Here is a 25,696-nt window from a genome sequence, read left to right as displayed (position 1 = left end):
GAGATCATCAATCGCTAATCTACTGATATTCCTGCAGTTTTTTCCCCGGGTGTGAAATGTTTAATTTTCTGTCGAATTTGAACAACTGAATTTGTAAAGCGAAATAAAAAGGACTGAAATGTGCCAGTCGAATATTATAGGTTGTATTTTTAAACAGAATGAATATTTTGGAAGTAAAATCTGAAAGGTGAATATGGATTATTGAATTTAATAAAAATTTGTGTGAAATGTTTTGAATTGAAATATTCACCGCTTGAATACACAACCATGTTGAATTTCAGCCCATAAAAATACAATGCATTAAAATGTAAGCACTGTTAATGCAAAGCATTTTATTCAGAAACGTGTCATTATGTTCCTCCCCTCCTCGGCCTCAGGGTAAGGGGTCAGGGTCAGGTGTCAGGTGACAGGGTCAGGTGACAGGGGTCAGGTGACAGGGGTCAGGTGACAGGGGTCAGGTGACAGGGGTCAGGTGACAGGGGTCAGGTGACAGGGGTCAGGTGACAGTACCTGCACGTTGGCCTGCTGCAGGTGATGGGACCAGGTGGTGAACAGGTTCTGCCTCATCTGCTGGTCGAAGTAGCCGGCGTACGCCACGAACGCCGCGGAGAGCAGGCAGTCGCCCGCGATCGTGGACATCTGGTTCTTAAAGGTCTCGCTGGTCTTCTCCCAGCGCTCCCGCTCGGCGGATAAGCTCTTCAGCAGAGCTGTGCTGCGGTTCACCTGCACACACACACACACGAGTCAGAGTCATACACACACACACACACACACCAGCTCAGCTCAGCACACACACACACACACACGAGTCAGAGTCGTACACACACACACACACACACCAGCTCAGCTCAGCACACACACACACACACACGAGTCAGAGTCATACACACACACACACACACACCAGCTCAGCTCAGCACACACACACACACACCAGCTCAGCTCAGCACATACACACACACACACACCAGCTCAGCTCAGCACACACACACACACACCAGCTCAGCTCAGCACACACACACACACGAGTCAGAGTCGTACACACACACACACCAGCTCAGCTCAGCACACACACACACGAGTCAGAGTCGTACACACACACACACGAGTCAGAGTCGTACACACACACACCAGCTCAGCTCAGCACACACACACACACGAGTCAGAGTCGTACACACACACACACGAGTCAGAGTCGTACACACACACGAGTCAGAGTCGTACACACACACGAGTCAGAGTCGTACACACACACACACCAGCTCAGCACACACACACACGAGTCAGAGTCGTACACACACACACACGAGTCAGAGTCGTACACACACGAGTCAGAGTCGTACACACACACACACGAGTCAGAGTCGTACACACACGAGTCAGAGTCGTACACACACACACACGAGTCAGAGTCGTACACACACGAGTCAGAGTCGTACACACACACACACGAGTCAGAGTCGTACACACACGAGTCAGAGTCGTACACACACACACACGAGTCAGAGTCGTACACACACGAGTCAGAGTCGTACACACACACACCAGCTCAGCACACACACACACACACACACACACACACGTCAGAGTCTTACACACACCAGCTCAGCTCAACACACACACACACACACACCAGCTCAGCTCAACACACACGAGTCAGAGTCGTACACACACACGCACCAGCTCAGCTCAACACGTACACACACACGCAGCAGCTCAGCTCAAGACACACGAGTCATAGTCGTACACACACCAGCTCAGCTCAACACACACGAGTCATAGTCGTACACACACACACCAGCTCAGCTCAACACACACGAGTCAGAGTCGTACACACACACACCAGCTCAGCTCAACACACACGAGTTAGTCTTACACACACCAGCTCAGCTCAACACACACGAGTCATAGTCGTACACACACACACCAGCTCAGCTCAACACACACGAGTTAGTCTTACACACACCAGCTCAGCACACACACGAGTCATAGTCGTACACACACACACCAGCTCAGCTCAACACACACGAGTCAGAGTCGTACACACACACGCACCAGCTCAGCTCAACACGTACACACACACGCAGCAGCTCAGCTCAACACACACGAGTCAGAGTCGTACACACACACACACGAGTCAGAGTCGTACACACACGAGTCAGAGTCGTACACACACACACCAGCTCAGCTCAACACACACGAGTTAGTCTTACACACACCAGCTCAGCTCAACACACACGAGTCATAGTCGTACACACACACACCAGCTCAGCTCAACACACACGAGTTAGTCTTACACACACCAGCTCAGCTCAACACACACGAGTCAGAGTCGTACACACACCAGCTCAGCTCAACACACACGAGTCATAGTCGTACACACACACACCAGCTCAGCTCAACACACACGAGTTAGTCTTACACACACCAGCTCAGCTCAACACACACGAGTCATAGTCGTACACACACCAGCTCAGCTCAACACACACGAGTCATAGTCGTACACACACACACCAGCTCAGCTCAACACACACGAGTTAGTCTTACACACACCAGCTCAGCTCAACACACACGAGTCATAGTCGTACACACACACACCAGCTCAGCTCAACACACACGAGTTAGTCTTACACACACCAGCTCAGCTCAATACACACGAGTCATAGTCGTACACACACCAGCTCAGCTCAACACACACGAGTCATAGTCGTACACACACACACCAGCTCAGCTCAACACACACGAGTTAGTCTTACACACACCAGCTCAGCTCAACACACACGAGTCATAGTCGTACACACACACACCAGCTCAGCTCAACACACACGAGTTAGTCTTACACACACCAGCTCAGCACACACACGAGTCATAGTCGTACACACACCAGCTCAGCTCAACACACACGAGTCATAGTCGTACACACACCAGCTCAGCTCAACACACACGAGTCATAGTCGTACACACACACACCAGCTCAGCTCAACACACACGAGTTAGTCTTACACACACCAGCTCAGCACACACACGAGTCAGAGTCTTACACACACCAGCTCAGCTCAACACACACGAGTCATAGTCGTACACACACCAGCTCAGCTCAACACACACGAGTCAGAGTCTTACACACACCAGCTCAGCTCAACACACACGAGTCATAGTCGTACACACACCAGCTCAGCTCAACACACACGAGTCATAGTCGTACACACACACACCAGCTCAGCTCAACACACACGAGTCATAGTCGTACACACACCAGCTCAGCTCAACACACACGAGTCATAGTCGTACACACACCAGCTCAGCTCAACACACACGAGTCATAGTCGTACACACACCAGCTCAGCTCAACACACACGAGTCATAGTCGTACACACACCAGCTCAGCTCAACACACACGAGTCATAGTCGTACACACACCAGCTCAGCTCAACACACACGAGTTAGTCTTACACACACCAGCTCAGCACACACACGAGTCATAGTCGTACACACACCAGCTCAGCTCAACACACACGAGTCATAGTCGTACACACACCAGCTCAGCTCAACACACACGAGTCATAGTCGTACACACACCAGCTCAGCTCAACACACACGAGTCATAGTCTTACACACACCAGCTCAGCTCAACACACACGAGTCATAGTCGTACACACACCAGCTCAGCTCAACACACACGAGTCATAGTCGTACACACACACACCAGCTCAGCTCAACACACACGAGTTAGTCTTACACACACCAGCTCAGCACACACACGAGTCAGAGTCTTACACACACCAGCTCAGCTCAACACACACGAGTCATAGTCGTACACACACCAGCTCAGCTCAAGACACACGAGTCATAGTCGTACACACACCAGCTCAGCTCAACACACACGAGTCATAGTCGTACACACACCAGCTCAGCTCAACACACACGAGTCATAGTCGTACACACACCAGCTCAGCTCAACACACACGAGTCATAGTCGTACACACACACACCAGCTCAGCTCAAACACACACGAGTTAGTCTTACACACACCAGCTCAGCTCAACACACACGAGTCATAGTCGTACACACACCAGCTCAGCTCAACACACACGAGTCATAGTCGTACACACACCAGCTCAGCTCAACACACACGAGTCATAGTCGTACACACACCAGCTCAGCTCAACACACACGAGTCATAGTCGTACACACACACACCAGCTCAGCTCAAACACACACGAGTTAGTCTTACACACACCAGCTCAGCACACACACGAGTCAGAGTCTTACACACACCAGCTCAGCTCAACACACACGAGTCATAGTCGTACACACACCAGCTCAGCTCAACACACACGAGTCATAGTCGTACACACACACACCAGCTCAGCTCAACACACACGAGTTAGTCTTACACACACCAGCTCAGCACACACACGAGTCATAGTCGTACACACACCAGCTCAGCTCAACACACACGAGTCATAGTCGTACACACACACACCAGCTCAGCTCAACACACACGAGTCAGAGTCGTACACACACACGCACCAGCTCAGCTCAACACACACACACACACACCAGCTCAGCTCAACACACACGAGTCAGAGTCGTACACACACACGCACCAGCTCAGCTCAACACGTACACACACACGCAGCAGCTCAGCTCAAGACACACGAGTCATAGTCGTACACACACCAGCTCAGCTCAACACACACGAGTCATAGTCGTACACACACACACCAGCTCAGCTCAACACACACGAGTTAGTCTTACACACACCAGCTCAGCTCAACACACACGAGTCATAGTCGTACACACACACACCAGCTCAGCTCAACACACACGAGTTAGTCTTACACACACCAGCTCAGCTCAACACACACGAGTCATAGTCGTACACACACACACCAGCTCAGCTCAACACACACGAGTTAGTCTTACACACACCAGCTCAGCACACACACGAGTCAGAGTCTTACACACACCAGCTCAGCACACACACACACACCAGCTCAGCGCACACACACACACACCAGCTCAGCACACACACACACACCAGCTCAGCTCAACACACACGAGTCAGAGTCGTACACACACACGCACCAGCTCAGCTCAACACACACACACACACACCAGCTCAGCTCAACACACACGAGTCAGAGTCGTACACACACACGCACCAGCTCAGCTCAACACACACGAGTTAGTCTTACACACACCAGCTCAGCACACACACGAGTCAGAGTCGTACACACACACGCACCAGCTCAGCTCAACACACACACACACACACCAGCTCAGCTCAACACACACGAGTCAGAGTCGTACACACACACGCACCAGCTCAGCTCAACACACACGAGTTAGTCTTACACGCACCAGCTCAGCTCAACACACACGAGTCAGAGTCGTACACACACACACACCAGCTCAGCTCAACACACACGAGTCAGAGTCGTACACACACACGCACCAGCTCAGCTCAACACGTACACACACACGCAGCAGCTCAGCTCAAGACACACGAGTCATAGTCGTACACACACCAGCTCAGCTCAACACACACGAGTCATAGTCGTACACACACACACCAGCTCAGCTCAACACACACGAGTCAGAGTCGTACACACACACACCAGCTCAGCTCAACACACACGAGTTAGTCTTACACACACCAGCTCAGCTCAACACACACGAGTCATAGTCGTACACACACACACCAGCTCAGCTCAACACACACGAGTTAGTCTTACACGCACCAGCTCAGCACACACACGAGTCAGAGTCTTACACACACCAGCTCAGCGCACACACACACACACCAGCTCAACACACACACCAGCTCAACACACACACACACACCAGCTCAGCACACACACCAGCTCAACACACACACACACACCAGCTCAGCTTAACACACGAGCGTTAGGAGAGAATATTACAACTATCCGTTCTGAAGATTTTAATTTTCATGGCGAAATCCAGATCAGAGTTACTAAAAAACAGAACAAATCTAAATAAGACATTTAAGATGCATTTTTTCACCTTACAAAAATAATAATCTAAAACTAAATTTGGATCAACTTGATTAAAAACAGGTTTTGTTGAGGTTTTCACGGGTTTTCCAGGACAAAAACCTCCTCAATGTGACCAACAGCAGAAATACTGCACATGAATTCAAACGCAGAACAGGAAGATGGAGATTTTCTTTTATTATCAGTTGTCCTAGAATCTTTAAATCTCTTAAAACTTATTTTTTAGGGGTTGCTTTTATGCTATTATTTTGTTATTGTCATTTCATATATTCTCCTTAAATTGATTTGATAGCATGTCTCATGTATTCTTTATTCTGAGATGCACTTGAGACGCAGTGAGGCGTGTTATCAGTCGCACCTTCGCCTCCACGGCCGCCAGGTCGGCTTTGATGGCCTGCGCTTCTGAGATTAGCACGGCGTACTCCTCCTTGTAGCGCGCGATGCTAGCCTCCAGGTCCCGGATCATCTGCTCCACCTCCTCCGCCTTCGTCTTGTTGTCTGTGGCGTCGTCCTCCAGCTTCTGCAGCTCGTTCCTCAGGGGCTCCACGCGCTTCAGCATGTCTGCGTAATTCAGCTGAACACAAAGCCAGAGGTCAGGGGTGGCGGGGTCAGAGGTGGCAGGGGGTCAGAGTTCAGGGGTGGCGGGGGGTCAGAGTTCTGGGGTGGCGGGGTCAGAGGTGGCAGGGGGTCAGAGGTCAGGGGTGGCGGGGTCAGAGGTGGCAGGGGGTCAGAGTTCAGGGGTGGCGGGGGGTCAGAGGTCAGGGGTGGTCAGAGGTGGCGGGAGGTCAGAGGTCAGGGGTGGCGGGGGGTCAGAGGTGGCGGGAGGTCAGAGGTGGCAGGGGGTCAGAGGTCAGGGGTGGCGGGGGGTCAGAGGTGGCGGGAGGTCAGGGGTGGCGATGGTCAGAGGCGGCGGGAGGTCAGAGGTCAGGGGTGGCGGTGGTCAGATGTGGCGGGAGGTTAGAGGTCAGGGGTGGCGGGTGGTCAGAGGTGGCGGTGGTCAGGGGTGTTGGGTGGTCAGAGGTGTTGGGTGGTCAGAGGTCAGGGGTGGCGGGTGGTCAGGGGTGTTGGGTGGTCAGAGGTCACGGTGGTCAGAGGTGGCGGTGGTCAGGGGTGTTGGGTGGTCAGAGGTGTTGGGTGGTCAGGTCAGGGGTGGCGGGTGGTCAGAGGTCAGGGGTGGCGGTGGTCAGAGGTGGCGGTGGTCAGGGGTGTTGGGTGGTCAGAGGTGTTGGGTGGTCAGAGGTCAGGGGTGGCGGGTGGTCAGAGGTCAGGGGTGGCGGGTGGTCAGGTCAGGGGTGGTGGGTGGTCAGAGGTCAGGGGTGGCGATGGTCAGAGGTGGCGGGGGGTCAGTGGTCAGAGGTGTTTGGTGGTCAGAGGTGGCGGTGGTCAGGGTTGGCGGGGGTCAGAGGTCAGGGGTGGTGTGTGGTCAGAGATGTTGGGTGGTCAGAGGTGGCGGTGGTCAGGGGTGGCGGGTGGTCAGTGTTGGGTGGTCAGAGGTGGCGGGGGGTCAAAGGTCAGGGGTGGCCAGATGTGGCGGGAGGTTAGAGGTCAGGGGTGGTGTGTGGTCAGAGGCGGCGGGAGGTCAGAGGTCAGGGGTGGCGGTGGTCAGATGTGGCGGGAGGTTAGAGGTCAGGGGTGTTGGGTGGTCAGAGGTGGCGGTGGTCAGGGGTGTTGGGTGGTCAGAGGTCAGGGGTGGCGGGTGGTCAGGGGTGTTGGGTGGTCAGAGGTCAGGGGTGGCGGTGGTCAGAGGTGTTGGGTGGTCAGGTCAGGGGTGGCGGGTGGTCAGAGGTCAGGGGTGGCGGTGGTCAGAGGTGGCGGTGGTCAGGGGTGTTGGGTGGTCAGAGGTGTTGAGTGGTCAGAGGTCAGGGGTGGCGGGTGGTCAGAGGTCAGGGGTGGCGGTGGTCAGAGGTGGCAGGGGGTCAGTGGTCAGAGGTGTTTGGTGGTCAGAGGTGGCGGTGGTCAGGGGTGGCGGGGGTCAGAGGTCAGGGGTGGTGTGTGGTCAGAGGTGGCGGTGGTCAGAGGTGTTGGGTGGTCAGAGGTGGCGGTGGTCAGGGGTGGCGGGTGGTCAGTGGTCAGAGGTGTTGGGTGGTCAGAGGTGGCGGGGGGTCAGAGGTCAGGGGTGGCGGTGGTCAGAGGTGGCGGGGGGTCAGAGGTCAGGGGTGGCGGGTGGTCAGTGGTCAGAGGTGTTGGGTGGTCAGAGGTGGCGGTGGTCAGGGGTGGCGGGGGTCAGAGGTGGCGTGTGGTCAGAGGTGGCGGTGGTCAGAGGTGGCGGTGGTCAGAGGTGGCGGTGGTCAGAGGTGGCGGTGGTCAGTGGTCAGAGGTGTTGGGTGGTCAGAGGTGGCGGTGGTCAGGGGTGGCGGGGGTCAGAGGTCAGGGGTGGTGTGTGGTCAGAGGTGGCGGTGGTCAGAGGTGGCGGTGGTCAGGGGTGGCGGGTGGTCAGTGGTCAGAGGTGTTGGGTGGTCAGAGGTGGCGGGGGGTCAGGGGTGGCGGTGGTCAGAGGTGGCGGGGGGTCAGAGGTCAGGGGTGGCGGGTGGTCAGTGGTCAGAGGTGTTGGGTGGTCAGAGGTGGCGGTGGTCAGGGGTGGCGGGGGTCAGAGGTCAGGGGTGGCGTGTGGTCAGAGGTGGCGGTGGTCAGAGGTGGCGGGGGTCAGAGGTCAGGGGTGGCGTGTGGTCAGAGGTGGCGGTGGTCAGGGGTGGCGGGGGTCAGAGGTCAGGGGTGGCGTGTGGTCAGAGGTGGCGGTGGTCAGGGGTGGCGGGGGTCAGAGGTCAGGGGTGGCGTGTGGTCAGAGGTGGCGGTGGTCAGAGGTGTTGGGTGGTCAGAGGTGGCGGTAGTCAGGGGTGTTGGGTGGTCAGAGGTCAGGGGTGTTGGGTGGTCAGAGGTCAGGGGTGGCGGTGGTCAGAGGTGGCGGTGGTCAGGGGTGTTGGGTGGTCAGAGGTGGCGGTGGTCAGGGGTGTTGGGTGGTCAGAGGTCAGGGGTGTTGGGTGGTCAGGGGTGGCGGGTGGTCAGAGGTCAGGGGTGGCGGTGGTCAGGGGTGGCGGGTGGTCAGAGGTCAGGGGTGGCGGTGGTCAGGGGTGGCGGGTGGTCAGAGGTCAGGGGTGGCGGTGGTCAGAGGTGGCGGGGGGTCAGAGGTCAGGGGTGGCGGGTGGTCAGAGGTCAGGGGTGGCGGGGGTCAGAGGTGGCGGGAGGTCAGAGGTCAGTGCCTTACCTGAGCGATCGCCCACTTGACCATCGGCCCGCAGGCCAGAGACGCGCGGTTGACCTGCTCGTAGTTGTAGCTGGGGTTGGACATGTAGTTCTTCTTCATCTTCTCCCGGATGGAGTCACTAGGACACGCAGAGAGTGTGTTAGAACGAGGTGTTTCTCACACACACACACACACACACACACACACACACACACACACACACACACACACACACACACACACACAGAGTGTCCGAACCAAACGCGATCCAAGGCGGCTTTTCCATGATAATCAGAGTTTGTCAACGGCAACACATTGATTGACATTGATTTGTCACATCTGGCTCGGACACTAAAGCAACGACACACTCATGCAAATACAATGTTTTTCTTCAAACTGATACGACACATTATCACAGTTGCAAATGTTCAACCCCTTTGAGTTAAAATATTAATAATAATAAAGTTACTATTTCAATCATTTAACACATTCACATGTTAATGGGTCAGATAATCGGTTAATGGCCACATGATGAATCAACACTGATCTGAATAATGACTATAGTCTTCTGTATTTTGCGTCTTGTATCTGATGTTTGATCAAGCGCTGTGGAGATGAAGCTGACTGGACGTGCAGCTAAACAAATAAAATCTATATTTAGTGTAATTTTGATTCTATTTATTCGAATATTACATGATGCTGGTGTTACTTTGACACACTCGTCTCTGACTGATAACTGAACCTTGAACTGAGGCGTGAGAGCCGCCTCGCTCCTGAGAGGAAGATGTGTGCAAGGAGATGATAATACCTCGTGTCCTCAGAGACAAAGTTGACTATGCTGGAGATGAAATTGTCTCTGATAATAACTTGTCTGATCTTTTTCCAGTCACTAGTTTCCTCGCCGAGCAAGAGGCAGATCGACTCTAGAGCCAGTTTAACGGCTGCCGGGGGGTTTGCCATAGCGCGCACTTCAACAAGGTGATGCTTCTTAATCGAGCTGACGGCTAGGGAGGGAAGGCAGGGTTTTAGGACCACGAGGACAAACGGTTCATGCGGCGGGAGCGTAGCGGCCGCGGCGTCGGGGAGAGGGACCGAGTCACGTGACCCACCAGTGTGGGGTCTATGATAACCAGTGTCGCCAGTGTGGGGTCTATGATAACCAGTGTCACCAGTGTGGGGTCTATGATAACCAGTGTCACCAGTGTGTGGTCTATGATAACCAGTGTCACCAGTGTGGGGTCTATGATAACCAGTGTCACCAGTGTGTGGTCTATGATAACCAGTGTCGCCAGTGTGGGGTCTATAACCAGTGTCACCAGTGTGGGGTCTATGATACACTAATGAGTTCCCCCAACACTACTCTCAACAGAGGATGTGATTGGGTAGCTGGACTCACCAGCGGACCAACTGCATCGCAGCATCTCAAATGTTTTATGCGAAATTCAAATTTTGTGCACAAGTTAGATTCACTGCATTGGATGTAAACGCAGCTAGTGAGTGTGTGTGTGTGTGTGTGTGTGTGTGTGTGTGTGTGTGTGAGGACTACGGCTGTAAATGCAGCTAGTGTGTGTGTGTGTGTGAGGACTACAGTTGTCCTCTTTACACGCGGCGGCCACCGCTCCGCACCGACAGTCAGTCACCTGATCTCATCAGCAGAAAAGTTCACAATAGTGGGGATGAAGTTCTCGCGCATAATGATGGAGCGAATCTGCTTCCAGTCGGTGGTGCTCTCGCCCAGCAGCAGACAGATGGACTCCAGCGCCAGCTTGACTGCCGCCGGCGGGTTGGCCATCGACCGCACCTCCACTAAGTGCTGCTTCTTAATCGATTTAACAGCTAAACGAGCCACAAGCGTGAGAAGAGACAGAAGGAGTGAAGAGAGCAGAGACATTAGCGCAGTGAAACGAACGCCCAACACCACTAGCAATCACACAAGAAAAGAGCGGAAAGCAGAAAACACAAGGAAACATCCACTGTCGCCTTTGGCTTGCTTAGCTGCGGTTTATTAAGACGCTTAATATTCAGTAATATTATTGATATGATGCACTGACACTTTCAGATGAGAACAAAACTTGATCTGAAAAATGACTCTTCTGTCTTCTGGAGAGATGCTTCACACCTGAGTCTGATTGAGTCTCATATCTGATGAAGTTTGCATCATTGATTCTGTTATTTTGCTGTTTATTAGCTTTGAAACAATCTGTATTATATAAAACGAAACTTGACTTGCTATAAGACACCGGCCAAATGTCTCCCAGATATGGAGAGTAAACTGATAGTTTGGACTGACAGCAGTGAATATTTCCTTAAGAGTAGATCACAACAACACAAGAAAAACTATTTCAGACTGTTTTTAACGTGAGCAGATTCTCTGGAGATGTGAAAGCCAAAGCAACAGCGTCAGTGTAAGCGCAGGAGCGCGAAGAGAACTCGTACCGTTCTGAGCCTCGATGACGGCCGGCTCCACCTGGTCCAGGTCCTGCTTCACTCGCAGCTGCTTGTCTTTGATCACTTCCTGCTGCTTGTAAACTGCTTCCTGTATCTCCTGACTCATGACCTGTGAAGCAGAGCGAGAGGTTACGAGAGCAGCGAGGGGTTGATGCACACGAGGGCCTGTCAGGGACGCTCGGAGCTCGTCTTGCCTTCTTCTTCTCGGCCTCCTGCTGGTCCTTCACCATCTTCTTCAGCTTGTCGTTGGCGGCAGCGTTCTTGACCTCCAGCTCCTGACTCTTGATCCGCAGGTCGCGCCGCAGCTCCTCCACCTGAGACACACGCATAACACGCTAAATCAGGGTACTAAACGGGGTCGTAACGCATTACAAGTAGCGTCACATCAAAAAATGTATCTGATTCCATGACGCACAAGTAACACATTACTCTATAAATGTACACATTATTTGAGTTAAGTTTTTAAACTACTAAATAAGGGTTCTTTAATATTCCATAACATTGACGAACAGGAAAGACAAAAAGCAGAACAGCACAAAAGTAACAAAACACATTACTTTCAACAACGTTTAGAGGTCTTTAGATGGCATGCATCGCTCTAGAGCTCAGGAAATATTCCAAGTGCTCAAAATATGAGAATATTCTAAGTGTGTTTGTAACAGAAAATTAAGGTGTGTGTTATATAGGCTGTTGTTGAATGCATTACTAAGTTAATAACTTGTATAAAATAACTGCTCTGTAAAAAAACTCCTGCAAGGCCTGGAAGAGATCACGCCTCAGCTGAGAAAAACAACATTACTTTACACAGAAAATAACTAAGCAACGCAATTAGACACTTTTTTAAGGGAATAACACAATATTGTAACATTACTTTTAAAAGTAAATTTCATAAATAGTTACTTTTTATGAAAGTTACTTTTAAAAGTAATATTACACTATTGTGTTACTCCCTAAAAAGTAACCAATTACATAGTTACCAAGTAATATAATTGATTACTTTTTAAGGGAGTAACTATTGTAACATTACTTTTAAAAGTAACTTTAATAAAAAGTAACTTAGTAATGTAACTGGTTACTTTTTAGGGAGTAACCCAATATTGTAACTTTACTTGGTTACTTCTTTATAAAAGTTATTTTTAAAAAGTAATATAATTGGTAACTTTTTTAGGGAGCAAGGCAACACTTGTAACAGTGCCGTCACCCGTCAGGGGTGTTAGCCGCGTGACGTCGGCGAAGCTCGTACCTGATCGACGGTCTCCTTGATCTTGCGCAGTCCCACATTGAGGTGCATCTGCTGCTCCTCCAGCTCGCTGCGCTTCTCGTTGAACAGGTTGGCGTAGTGGTTGATGAAGTCCAGGTAGTGGCGTGGGGTGATCGCCATCGTGCGGCCACCACGCTTAGCCAAGCGGTTGTTAGCCTGAGAACACCAGAGTAAGTGTAAAGGAGTGCAGAGGAACAGATGCGAATGCCTTCAGATCTGTGAACGCGAGACGCCCGCTGACCTGGTGCAGCGTCTGGTGGACGAACACGCAGCCGTTGACGATAGCCTCGCGGTGGGTGGGCGGCTGCGGAAGCTTGTCGTACACGATGGGCATGTAGTCGGGCACTTTGTAGTTGGGCTTCTCCAGGTCCATCTTGCTGGTGAACTCTTTACCCACCTGGTAGAGCGCTTCAGTGGACCAATCACCAAACCAGTTGAGCACACACCTGCAGAATTTGAGTTGAAGTTTGCATCATTGATTCTGTTTATTAAGCTTCTTTGAAACGATCTTGTATAAAGCGCTACAGAAATAAAGCTTCTCCGGTCAGTGACCGCGACGGGTACCTGTTGAAGAGGGCGGGTGACGTGGCCGCGCGGTCCTTCAGTCCCTCTGACGACGGGTTCATGGTGAACACCACATGCAGGTTCCTGATCACCTGACTCGTGAACCACTTGTAAAGCTCCTCATGGGTGTCCAGCATCAAGCCCTCCTTCTGTGCGCCCTCCTTACACTGCGTCATCAGCGTGGCGTATTCGTCGCCCTCGAACAGGCCGGGCACCTGCAACAGCACAGAGAGAGTTCAGAACACACACAGAGAGTTCAGATCACACACAGAGTTCAGATCACACACAGAGAGTTCAGATCACACAGAACACAGAGAGTTCAGAACAGAGAACACACAGAGAACACACAGAGAACACACATGACGGGCCGCACCTCTCCGTTGGCCAGCAGTGTGTTCATGCGCTCCAGGAATCCCGAGTCCAGCACGTTCGACTCGTCCATGATGAAGGCGATCTTCTCGTTCTTGCAGCCGGAGCGCCGGAGGACCGTCCGCAGGTCTTCGTCGAAGTCCTCGCCGGTGTACTTCCTGTGGACCTGCGCAGATACGATCACAGTTACCGGAGCCTCAAGAACCATAAAAACTTTTATTTGATTTTATATACATTCATTGTTATTAATGTTTATGCATTGTCCTCTTTGATTTAGAGTCACTATCACTTTGTAGTCGAGTCTCCTTCATCTATACAGCGCTTTAACAATCTAGAGTTTCACAGCAGCTTTACAGATAACAGGAGATTACAGTAACAGAGAGTGTTTAGGCTTTACAGCAGCTCTAGAATAAAGTTATTGTCCAGCTAAAGTTAGTTCTGATTGATTCACTGACATTGCAGAGATCATTAGTGATTAACTTAGGGGCCGCTAACACGACACCGCTCTAACAGAAAACAGGAAACTTTTAATGATCTGGCAGTTCATTTGCATGACAAATGAGAACGCAAACTTTGAAACCGGTTCCAAGATGCAAGTTTTGATTTAAAAAAAAAAAGTTATCTCTGTGTAAACTTCAAAAACATAAAGCTGTGAAAAGATGACGGTGTGCACATGCATATTATGTAGAGGACAGGACAATTTATATGAAGTAAAATCAATGTTTTGAGGATTATCTGACATATTGCATCTTTAATTTTCTCAAGGAAGTGCACTGTACATTTAACCATGTTAAAACTGAATAAACATGTCCAAAAAATCTGACAGCCAATCAAACGCTTGTTGGTTCTAACCTTGATCTGATAGACACTGAGTCCATTCATCCAGGCCACGAAGCGTGAGAGCGTTGTCTTCCCGGCTCCGCTGACCCCGATCAGGAGAAGATGACCCTGCGGCTGACGGAAGATTCTGGAGGAGAACAAGCCTGCCGTTACTGACGCATCAGCCGGTGAAATGTGTGTTTAATCGGGCTCTCTGTACCTGTCGATCCTCAGCACGTGATCCAGAACCTCATTGAAGAGCACGAGAGGAACGTCCAGCTCCTCCTCGTAGAACACCTTCAGTCTGGCCTTCACATAGTCGCGCAGCTCCTCCTGCTCCACGGGCACGTAGTCCTACAGGAGAACAGGAGACGGGATGAGTTACGCTGAGCTACGGGATGAGTTACGCTGAGCTACGGGATGAGTTACGCTGAGCTCCGGGATGAGTTACGCTGAGCTACGGGATGAGTTACGCTGAGCTACGGGATGAGTTACGCTGAGCTACGGGATGAGTTACGCTGAGCTACGGGATGAGTTACGCTGAGCTACGGGATGAGTTACGCTGAGATACGGGATGAGTTACGCTGAGATACGGGATGAGTTACGCTGAGCTACGGGATGAGTTACGCTGAGCTACGGGATGAGTTACGCTGAGCTACGGGATGAGCTACGCTGAGCTACGGGATGAGCTACGCTGAGCTACGGGATGAGTTACGCTGAGCTACGGGATGAGCTACGCTGAGCTACGGGATGAGTTACGCTGAGCTACGGGATGAGTTACGCTGAGCTACGGGATGAGTTACGCTGAGCTACGGGATGAGTTACGCTGAGCTACGGGATGAGCTACGCTGAGCTACGGGATGAGTTACGCTGAGCTCCGGGATGAGTTACGCTGAGCTCCGGGATGAGTTACGCTGAGCTCCGGGATGAGTTACGCTGAGCTCCGGGATGAGTTACGCTGAGCTTCGGGATGAGTTACGCTGAGCTACGGGATGAGCTACGGGATGAGGATGAGTCACGCTGAGCTCCAGGATGAGTTACGCTGAGCTCCGGGATGAGTTACGCTGAGCTACGGGATGAGTTACGCTGAGCTACGGGATGAGTTACGCTGAGCTACGGGATGAGTTACGCTGAGCTACGGGATGAGTTACGCTGAGCTACGGGATGAGTTACGCTGAGCTACGGGATGAGTTACGCTGAGCTCCGGGATGAGTTACGCTGAGCTACGGGATGAGTTACGCTGAGCTACGGGATGAGTTACGCTGAGCTACGGGATGAGTTACGCTGAGCTCCGGGATGAGTTACGCTGAGCTCCGGGATGAGTTACGCTGAGCTTCGGGATGAGTTACGCTGAGCTACGGGATGAGTTACGCTGAGCTCCGGGATGAGTCACGCTGAGCTACGGGATGAGTTACGCTGAGCTACGGGATGAGTTACGCTGAGCTACGAGATGAGGATGAGTCACGCTGAGCTCCGGGATGAGTTACGCTGAGCTCCGGGATGAGTTACGCTGAGCTACGGGATGAGTTACGCTGAGCTACGGGATGAGTTACGCTGAGCTACGGGATGAGTTACGCTGAGCTACGGGATGAGTTACGCTGAGCTACGGGATGAGTTACGCTGAGCTACGGGATGAGCTACGGGATGAGTTACGCTGAGCTACGGGATGAGCTACGGGATGAGTTACGCTGAGCTACGGGATGAGCTACGGGATGAGTTACGCTGAGCTACGGGATGAGCTACGGGATGAGTTACGCTGAGCTACGGGATGAGTTACGCTGAGCTACGGGATGAGCTACGCTGAGCTACGGGATGAGTTACGCTGAGCTACGGGATGAGTTACGCTGAGCTACGGGATGAGTTACGCTGAGCTACGGGATGAGTTACGCTGAGCTACGGGATGAGTTACGCTGAGCTCCGGGATGAGTTACGCTGAGCTCCGGGATGAGTTACGCTGAGCTCCGGGATGAGTTACGCTGAGCTACGGGATGAGTTACGCTGAGCTCCGGGATGAGTTACGCTGAGCTACGGGATGAGTTACGCTGAGCTACGGGATGAGTTACGCTGAGCTACGGGATGAGTTACGCTGAGCTCCGGGATGAGTTACGCTGAGCTCCGGGATGAGTTACGCTGAGCTACGGGATGAGTTACGCTGAGCTCCGGGATGAGTTACGCTGAGATACGGGATGAGTTACGCTGAGCTACGGGATGAGTTACGCTGAGCTCCGGGATGAGTTACGCTGAGCTCCGGGATGAGTTACGCTGAGCTACGGGATGAGTTACGCTGAGCTCCGGGATGAGTTACGCTGAGCTACGGGATGAGCTACGGGATGAGTTACGCTGAGCTACGGGATGAGCTACGGGATGAGTTACGCTGAGCTACGGGATGAGTTACGCTGAGCTACGGGATGAGTTACGCTGAGCTACGGGATGAGTTGCGCTGAGCTACGGGATGAGTTACGCTGAGCTACGGGATGAGTTACGCTGAGCTACGGGATGAGTTACGCTGAGCTACGGGATGAGTTACGCTGAGCTACGGGATGAGTTACGCTGAGCTACGGGATGAGTTACGCTGAGCTACGGGATGAGTTACGCTGAGCTACGGGATGAGTTACGCTGAGCTACGGGATGAGTTACGCTGAGCTACGGGATGAGTTACGCTGAGCTACGGGATGAGTTACGCTGAGCTCCGGGATGAGTTACGCTGAGCTACGGGATGAGTTACGCTGAGCTACGGGATAAGTTACGCTGAGCTACGGGATGAGTTTAGTGCTGCCGCGATTAGTCGACTTAGTCGACGTAATCGACCATGCAAATTAGTCGACGGCAATTCTTTTAGTCGACGTGTCGTTTTACTATTGACCGCTATTTATTTTTGGTCTCCCGTCACAAACGGCTCACTGTAATTCACCTCCACACACCAGTCTGTGCGCCGTGCGCGCCCTGCTGGTTTATCTGCTATCATTTTCCTTCACGTTCCCGCCCGCCTTCACTGCTTTGATATGAAAAATTCAAAAAAGGCAGGTGACGGAGCTTTCACAGTGGGCTCGTTTGCTGCGGTCCGAGTCAGAGCGCGATTGTTTGATCCCGGCGCCCCCCGCAGCGTTGGTCTGGTTTCACACTCAATTCTATCGAACCCTGTTGAGTTTGCGTGCATCTTATGCCATCGCAAACGTGCACGGCGCATGATAGAAAATAGAACGCGGGTCAATATTATTGTGTTTTTCAAACGGACTCTTTTGAGGAGACAGTGGATTTCCAAATGTGTTGCCCTGATTGCACGCGCAATGCGCGAATACACTGCAGACTCAACTCTCGCGTATCCAAGGTAAATCATCATCATCACTATCATCCCTTACATGTGTTTTATTTAACTAAATGCATCATAATCAGCTAAAACGCATGGGCAGGTTACTTAACTTCCTGAACAAGCGCTCCCGAGTCCGTGTTGCTTTCACATTCACGCGAACCGCGGCACGGGCCCGCCATGCACGCAGGTGTAAACGCGAGCTACATAACTGCGTGCCTGCCTGCTTTCAGCGCGACTCATAGTGGGCTAGTCCAGACTCTTTCAATTCAATTCCAATTTATTTGTATAGCGCTTTTCACAGAAAATGCATTGCATCTACTTTACTATTCAGAGTGATGTTATCAGTTATGCTTTTCAGAAATGTACATAAATTAATCATTATTAGCTTACTGTACATTTTTTTAAGGCAGAACAAAGAGCTAATTTAAGTAATACATACATGTTTGTTATTAGAGGATTAGATTAGGACTCTGACTAATATGGTATAGCCTAATGGAAATGCAGATACTTAATAATTAGATTGTTAATACATAATGTTTTTGAACAGGTGACATTTTATGTTTTGGCCCTTCAGTTGAGTTCAAAATAAAATGGACATAACGAAATAAACACTTGATTTTTTTTTTAATTAGTCGTTTAGATTAGTCGACTAATCGAAAAATTAGTCGAAAGATTAGTCGTTAGAAAATTAGTCGTTAGTGGCAGCACTAGATGAGTTACGCTGAGCTACGGGATGAGTTACGCTGAGCTACGGGATGAGTTACGCTGAGCTCCGGGATGAGTTACGCTGAGCTACGGGATGAGTTACGCTGAGCTACGGGATGAGTTACGCTGAGCTACGGGATGAGGATGAGTCACGCTGAGCTCCGGGATGAGTTACGCTGAGCTACGGGATGAGGATGAGTCACGCTGAGCTCCGGGATGAGTTACGCTGAGCTACGGGATGAGCTACGGGATGAGGATGAGTCACGCTGAGCTCCGGGATGAGTTACGCTGAGCTACGGGATGAGGATGAGTCACGCTGAGCTCCGGGATGAGTTACGCTGAGCTACGGGATGAGCTACGGGATGAGGATGAGTTACGCTGAGCTCCGGGATGAGTTACGCTGAGCTCCGGGATGAGTTACGCTGAGCTACGGGATGAGTTACGCTGAGCTACGGGATGAGTTACGCTGAGCTACGGGATGAGTTACGCTGAGCTACGGGATGAGTTACGCTGAGCTACGGGATGAGTTACGCTGAGCTACGGGATGAGTTACGCTGAGCTCCGGGATGAGTTACGCTGAGCTCCGGGATGAGTTACGCTGAGCTCCGGGATGAGTTACGCTGAGCTCCGGGATGAGTTACGCTGAGCTACGGGATGAGTTACGCTGAGCTACGGGATGAGTTACGCTGAGCTACGGGATGAGTTACGCTGAGCTACGGGATGAGTTACGCTGAGCTACGGGATGAGTTACGCTGAGCTCCGGGATGAGTTACGCTGAGCTCCGGGATGAGTTACGCTGAGCTCCGGGATGAGTTACGCTGAGCTCCGGGATGAGTTACGCTGAGCTACGGGATGAGTTACGCTGAGCTCCGGGATGAGTTACGCTGAACTACGGGATGAGTTACGCTGAGCTACGGGATGAGCTACGCTGAGCTACGGGATGAGCTACGCTGAGCTACGGGATGAGTTACGCTGAGCTACGGGATGAGTTACGCTGAGCTACGGGATGAGCTACGCTGAGCTACGGGATGAGCTACGCTGAGCTACGGGATGAGTTACGCTGAGCTACGGGATGAGTTACGCTGAGCTACGGGATGAGTTACGCTGAGCTACGGGATGAGTTACGCTGAGCTACGGGATGAGTTACGCTGAGCTACTGGATGAGTTACGCTGAGCTACGGGATGAGCTACGCTGAGCTACGGGATGAGCTACGCTGAGCTACGGGATGAGTTACGCTGAGCTACGGGATGAGTTACGCTGAGCTACGGGATGAGTTACGCTGAGCTACGGGATGAGTTACGCTGAGCTACGGGATGAGTTACGCTGAGCTACGGGATGAGTTACGCTGAGCTACGGGATGAGTTACGCTGAGCTACGGGATGAGTTACGCTGAGCTACGGGATGAGTTACGCTGAGCTACGGGATGAGTTACGCTGAGCTACGGGATGAGTTACGCTGAGCTACGGGATGAGTTACGCTGAGCTACGGGATGAGTTACGCTGAGCTCCGGGATGAGTTACGCTGAGCTCCGGGATGAGTTACGCTGAGCTCCGGGATGAGTTACGCTGAGCTACGGGATGAGTTACGCTGAGCTACGGGATGAGTTACGCTGAGCTACGGGATGAGCTACGCTGAGATACGGGATGAGTTACGCTGAGCTACGGGATGAGTTACGCTGAGATACGGGATGAGTTACGCTGAGCTACGGGATGAGTTACGCTGAGATACGGGATGAGTTACGCTGAGATACGGGATGAGTTACGCTGAGCTACGGGATGAGCTACGCTGAGATACGGGATGAGTTACGCTGAGCTACGGGATGAGTTACGCTGAGCTACGGGATGAGTTACGCTGAGCTCCGGGATGAGCTACGCTGAGATACGGGATGAGTTACGCTGAGCTCCGGGATGAGTTACGCTGAGCTCCGGGATGAGTTACGCTGAGATACGGGATGAGTTACGCTGAGCTACGGGATGAGTTACGCTGAGCTACGGGATGAGTTACGCTGAGCTACGGGATGAGTTACGCTGAGCTACGGGATGAGTTACGCTGAGCTACGGGATGAGTTACGCTGAGCTACGGGATGAGTTACGCTGAGCTACGGGATGAGTTACGCTGAGCTCCGGGATGAGTTACGCTGAGCTACGGGATGAGTTACGCTGAGCTACGGGATGAGTTACGCTGAGCTACGGGATGAGTTACGCTGAGCTACGGGATGAGTTACGCTGAGCTCCGGGATGAGTTACGCTGAGCTACGGGATGAGTTACGCTGAGCTACGAGATGAGTTACGCTGAGCTACGGGATGAGTTACGCTGAGCTACGGGATGAGTTACGCTGAGCTACGGGATGAGTTACGCTGAGCTCCGGGATGAGTTACGCTGAGCTACGGGATGAGTTACGCTGAGCTACGGGATGAGCTACGCTGAGCTACGGGATGAGTTACGCTGAGCTACGGGATGAGTTACGCTGAGCTACGGGATGAGTTACGCTGAGCTACGGGATGAGCTACGCTGAGCTACGGGATGAGCTACGCTGAGCTACGGGATGAGTTACGCTGAGCTACGGGATGAGCTACGCTGAGCTACGGGATGAGCTACGCTGAGCTACGGAAGCTTCTGCGTGCTGTCCCGCGACACTCACCTTGGAGAGCCAGTTGCTGTACAGGATGGGTTTGTTGAGGGCTTTGTCACGGTCGATGTTGGGAAAGTGTTTCAAGGCGACCATGTCGATGTTTTCATCGGTCCAGCGTCTCTCCTCGTCCTCCACCAATCTGTCAGGAGAATCAGTTCAACCACTGTGCCATTTCAAAACAATCAACCACACATATTCCTAGGTTTGCTGCTGGAATTGGGAGAAATGTGCCGGGTTTCCCACACTCCTGACAATCATTTCTTTCCAAACCGGACACATTTTCTTCCATAGTTTGGTTTGTTTAGGCAAATATGAACATGGCAGTTGTACTCGGATCTGCAGCAAAGCAACCAGTCCGAGATCCCCTGAACGAAGTAGCGATGGGAAACCTCAATTGTAATGAAATGTTTTGAAAAATTTGTTGTGTCGATACTCATGAAAGATGTTGAGTCAAAATTGGATGTGTACCAGTTCGCCTATAAGCAATAGGGGTGCACGATTCAGAAAATGTCACGATTCGATTCCGATTTTTTGTCTCAAGGTTCGATTCAAAATCGATTTTCGATTCAAAAACGATTCTCGATTCAAAAAACGATTCGCAGTATATAAATGTAGTTTACTTTTTCCTATGTGATTGATTGCAGTAGACACAATTTTAAAGAAAAAAAACCACAACAAATTAAATGTAGTTTTATATTACTTTATATGTTTTCATACAAAAATAAAAACTTTTGCAACTAAAAAGTGCAAAGTGCCAAGCTTTGGCCAGCTTTCAAATACATTTAATTCAAGTTAAATAAAACTTAAATAAAAAGCTTTTACATTTAGCTTTAAAGTGCTGTAGTCAGATCAAACAATTAATGTTAATGTGGTTTAAGGAGTACTTCAGCTACCAGGCTGACTGTTGAAATGTGAACTCGACTGGGCACATTGAACTTCCTAAAAATTTATACTAATGTCATAGAACCCTTGCGAAATTATTTTAAATAGATTTAAAAAAGCCACTGCTACTGGTCCAGTGAAGTCGTTCATAGGCGTAATTTGCGGGTATCTCCAGTTAACTAGCAGAGCATTCATTTAGTTCGCTATTAAATAAGAGATCTGTTGTTTTTGAAATCAAGCCGCGCGCTCGTTGCCGCTGCTATCAGTGTCATGGATACAGTGTTCTCCGTGGCTCGCGCAGTCTTCACTCGGACGCGCGCTTCAATCTATCGCCATTGTGGAGACCCCGGTGAAATCACAAAATAAAATGCTCACAAACGTGATGAACATATTGGGTTTTGATGAGAGAGAGAAAAAACTATACGAGTGCGGTTTAGAACCCGTAACCTCTGACACGCTTGGCAAAAGATCTACAGAACTCAAACATAATCTGCGGATCGATGCATTTATTCACGGGTTGAGCAGAGATGCTGCAGTTTGACCAGCGGGCGGCAAGAACTTGCAATGTAACTATTTATCAGACCGGCCCTCGCAGCCTCGAAACACTACCGGACCACCGGTAAAAGTCCCGACTCACCCGATTGCCACTCCGCCCGTGCACGCCATTAAAAAAAAAATATGAATCGATTTTTGGAATTCTATGAATCGATTCTGAATCGGTAAAGATTGAATCGCGATTCAAATGTGAATCGATTTTTTTGCACACCCCTAATAAGCAAGGACGCAGCACTGATGACGCAGTCCTCTGTATCTCGCACTATATTTCTAAGCACCTTGAAAACATAGAAGCTTATGCTAGAATCTTGTTTTTAATACAGTGCAAACTCATGTGCTTTTAAATAAGCTTAAAAACATGAATGTCAATACTATCTTAATTAAATGGTTTTATTCTTTCTTAACTGACAGGGCACAGCAAGTGAAGGTCAATGAGACGCTATCAGAGATCTAATACTGTACCACAGGAGTTCCTCAGGCCTGTGTCGTTTCACCAATACTCTTCACATTGTACACAAATGATTGCAGGAATGTACACTCTCATAACCATATAATGAAATTTGCTGACGATACCGCGATCCTGAGCCTTTTGTACAAGAAAACGGACTCCTCTATGTATCAAAACGAAATAGACACATTTGTTAAATGGTGTGACACCAACCAACTAATTTTAAACATCCAAAAAACAAACTAGATGGTCTTCGACCCGAGGCAAGTTACAGACCACAAGCCAGTGGTCATTCTAAACCAGGAAGTAACTCAGGTGTCCTCATACAAATATTTAGGTGTCCATATTGACTGTCTTCTTTGTTGGAATACACATGTTGACAACCTGTATAACAAACTGCAGCAGAGGCTATATTTTTTAAGGCGCCTAAGGTCGTGTGGTGTGGGCAGTCGTATCATGATGATCTTCTATCATGCCATCTTAGAGAGTGTCATCCGATATGGAATTACTGCATGGTTTGGCAGTTAAGGTGAAAAATAAGCTTGCTAACATGCACAAAGCAGCCATGAACATGATAGGGAGGAGAGACTGTGAGCCTGTACAGAGCCTGTATGATCAGGCAGTTATAAAACAGGCGTTGAAAATTAAATCAGACCCTCAACATCCACTCTTTCCTGAATATGAAACCTTGCCATCGGGAAGAAGACTCCGCGTACCAAAATGCAAAACTAATCGCTTAAAATTATCATTCGTGCCAGTCTCTATTAAGTTGCTGAACGATGTGAAATAAAACTGTGAGCACTTCAGCACTTCACTTGTGATCTCAGTGCAATATATAAACTAGCGCCTTAGCATATGCACTTTACATAAACTTCAATACAATGGAGTAATTTGCAACAACCATACTAGCACTTAAGCACTTGCATTTTAATCCATGGAATTGTGCTGTCAATTATGTCCCTTTTTCTTCTGTGTCTATATTTGCTTCTGTTTTTGTTGATGTGTTTTGTAATTTGTGATGTTTTGTATGATGTTTGTTTTATGAAACACCTCGGCACTGTGCCCAAGCAAAATTTCCTCTCGGGGACAATAAAGTTTACTCAACTCAAACAAACTCTGGAGCGGTTCGCTAGTAGTGAGAAAGCAATGCAACCCAACAAACCGAGTAGGGCTGCAACTAACGATTATTTTGATAATCGATTAATCTGTCGATTATTTAAAAAAAATCTTTGATTAATCGGATGAAAAAATGTTTTGATTTAAATTTCATTTTAAACAATGTTAAATCCTGCCCAATGCTGTCCTCCAAACAATGTGTAATATAGTTAAAGTCTATGAAAACAAATATAGTGAATGAATCTATGCAGGATGCTGTATATTATTAGCAAAAAAGTGTTAAAATACAAACTTAATTACATTCTAAACCTAAAAAGTTGTTAACTCTGAGCCCTGTTTTGGAAGAGTGCACGATCTACAGGCCTGGAACCCGTTGGACTCACCGGTCCTGGAAGAGTCGGAGCGCCTCGTGAGCCCAGATGCGGATGAGCCCCTCGACGGGCAGCGTCTCTAGCGGCCTCAGCGCCTCGAAGATCCCCCGCACCCAGCGGGTCATCTCTCTCGGGGAGTAGATGTAGTGCGGCTGCGTGTCCTGCGTGAACCGCTCCTGTTACACAGAACAGATATAGCTAAACTGGATCATTGCGGAACAAACACAGCATCTTTATCTGGGGGGATAAGCATGTCAGGTTTCAAGTCTAGTTGAGATCACAAGCAGGTTTCCAGAACATGTTCAGATCCCAGAGTGCCGACACTCAACACAAGACCAGCAGACATGAGCATCCAAACATGTCATGGGGTCCTGTGTTTTCAGCGACGCAGATGTGGAATCAACTCATAAAAGTGGAACGTACTGTATAACGTGGAATTTGGCAAATTTTGGATGAATAAATCAGATGTAGGGCTGCACACTTAACCTCTTCCACTCTGATCGCCCGTGGGCGGGCAAAAGAGCTACGTTTTAAACTTAATTTTATTTAGTTAAACTTTAACTTTAATATTTAAACTTAATTTTTTTATGTTTCTGGAGATACTATAGCCCCATATATAGTATCATTTTAAATCTTAAAATCTCATCTTTACACAGAATACAATTATATGTGTGTATATGGAACACAAATAATTAATATAAAGCTTTAAAAAACAATCGTCACAAAATCGCTCCTCCCCCAAAATGGCGATGCAGATATGTAAATATGAATATGTATTTTTTTATGTATCTCACAAAACAGAAAAATCATATCAAAAGAAAGCTCTCATTCTCAGAAATGTGACTATGTAGTTTGTTTTATTGTTTTAACATCATAGTTCACATTATGTCCACAAGAATCGGGCAGTAAAATATGATTTCTGTGAATAAACAAAGACAAACGTCTCATTTCTACTTCGATTACAGGTGCTCTAAGCTAAAATCAGCCACAAACTCTATATCATCTTTTACC

General features: G+C 49.9%; 1 protein-coding gene across 2 annotated transcripts in view; it reads right to left on the bottom strand.

Annotated features, from left to right (window-relative positions):
• dync1h1 (dynein, cytoplasmic 1, heavy chain 1) overlaps nt 1-25,696 on the bottom strand; it is a 105,381-nt gene that overhangs the window by 41,674 nt on the left and 38,011 nt on the right. The window contains exons 42-55 of one of the 2 annotated variants that reach the window (XM_056236720.1): nt 24,698-24,861; nt 21,323-21,452; nt 14,886-15,019; nt 14,699-14,813; nt 13,851-14,012; nt 13,478-13,692; nt 13,155-13,359; nt 12,896-13,069; nt 11,847-11,966; nt 11,641-11,761; nt 10,845-11,040; nt 9,226-9,343; nt 6,382-6,597; nt 511-723 (exon numbers count right to left, since the gene is read on the bottom strand). In XM_056236720.1, the coding sequence (XP_056092695.1) occupies nt 511-723; nt 6,382-6,597; nt 9,226-9,343; nt 10,845-11,040; nt 11,641-11,761; nt 11,847-11,966; nt 12,896-13,069; nt 13,155-13,359; nt 13,478-13,692; nt 13,851-14,012; nt 14,699-14,813; nt 14,886-15,019; nt 21,323-21,452; nt 24,698-24,861 (2,283 nt within the window). Of the gene's footprint in view, nt 1-510; nt 724-6,381; nt 6,598-9,225; nt 9,344-10,012; nt 10,209-10,844; nt 11,041-11,640; nt 11,762-11,846; nt 11,967-12,895; nt 13,070-13,154; nt 13,360-13,477; nt 13,693-13,850; nt 14,013-14,698; nt 14,814-14,885; nt 15,020-21,322; nt 21,453-24,697; nt 24,862-25,696 lie in introns of both variants that reach the window. The other variant, XM_056236721.1, reaches the window with a different exon arrangement.

Source organism: Rhinichthys klamathensis, unplaced genomic scaffold, assembly GCF_029890125.1.
Source record: "Rhinichthys klamathensis goyatoka isolate OS25496 unplaced genomic scaffold, OSU_Roscu_1.1 h1tg000462l_1, whole genome shotgun sequence".
Lineage (NCBI taxonomy): Eukaryota > Metazoa > Chordata > Actinopteri > Cypriniformes > Leuciscidae > Rhinichthys > Rhinichthys klamathensis.
The sequence above is the reverse complement of the archived record's forward strand: the minus strand, read 5'-3'. Positions and strand labels throughout refer to the sequence as shown.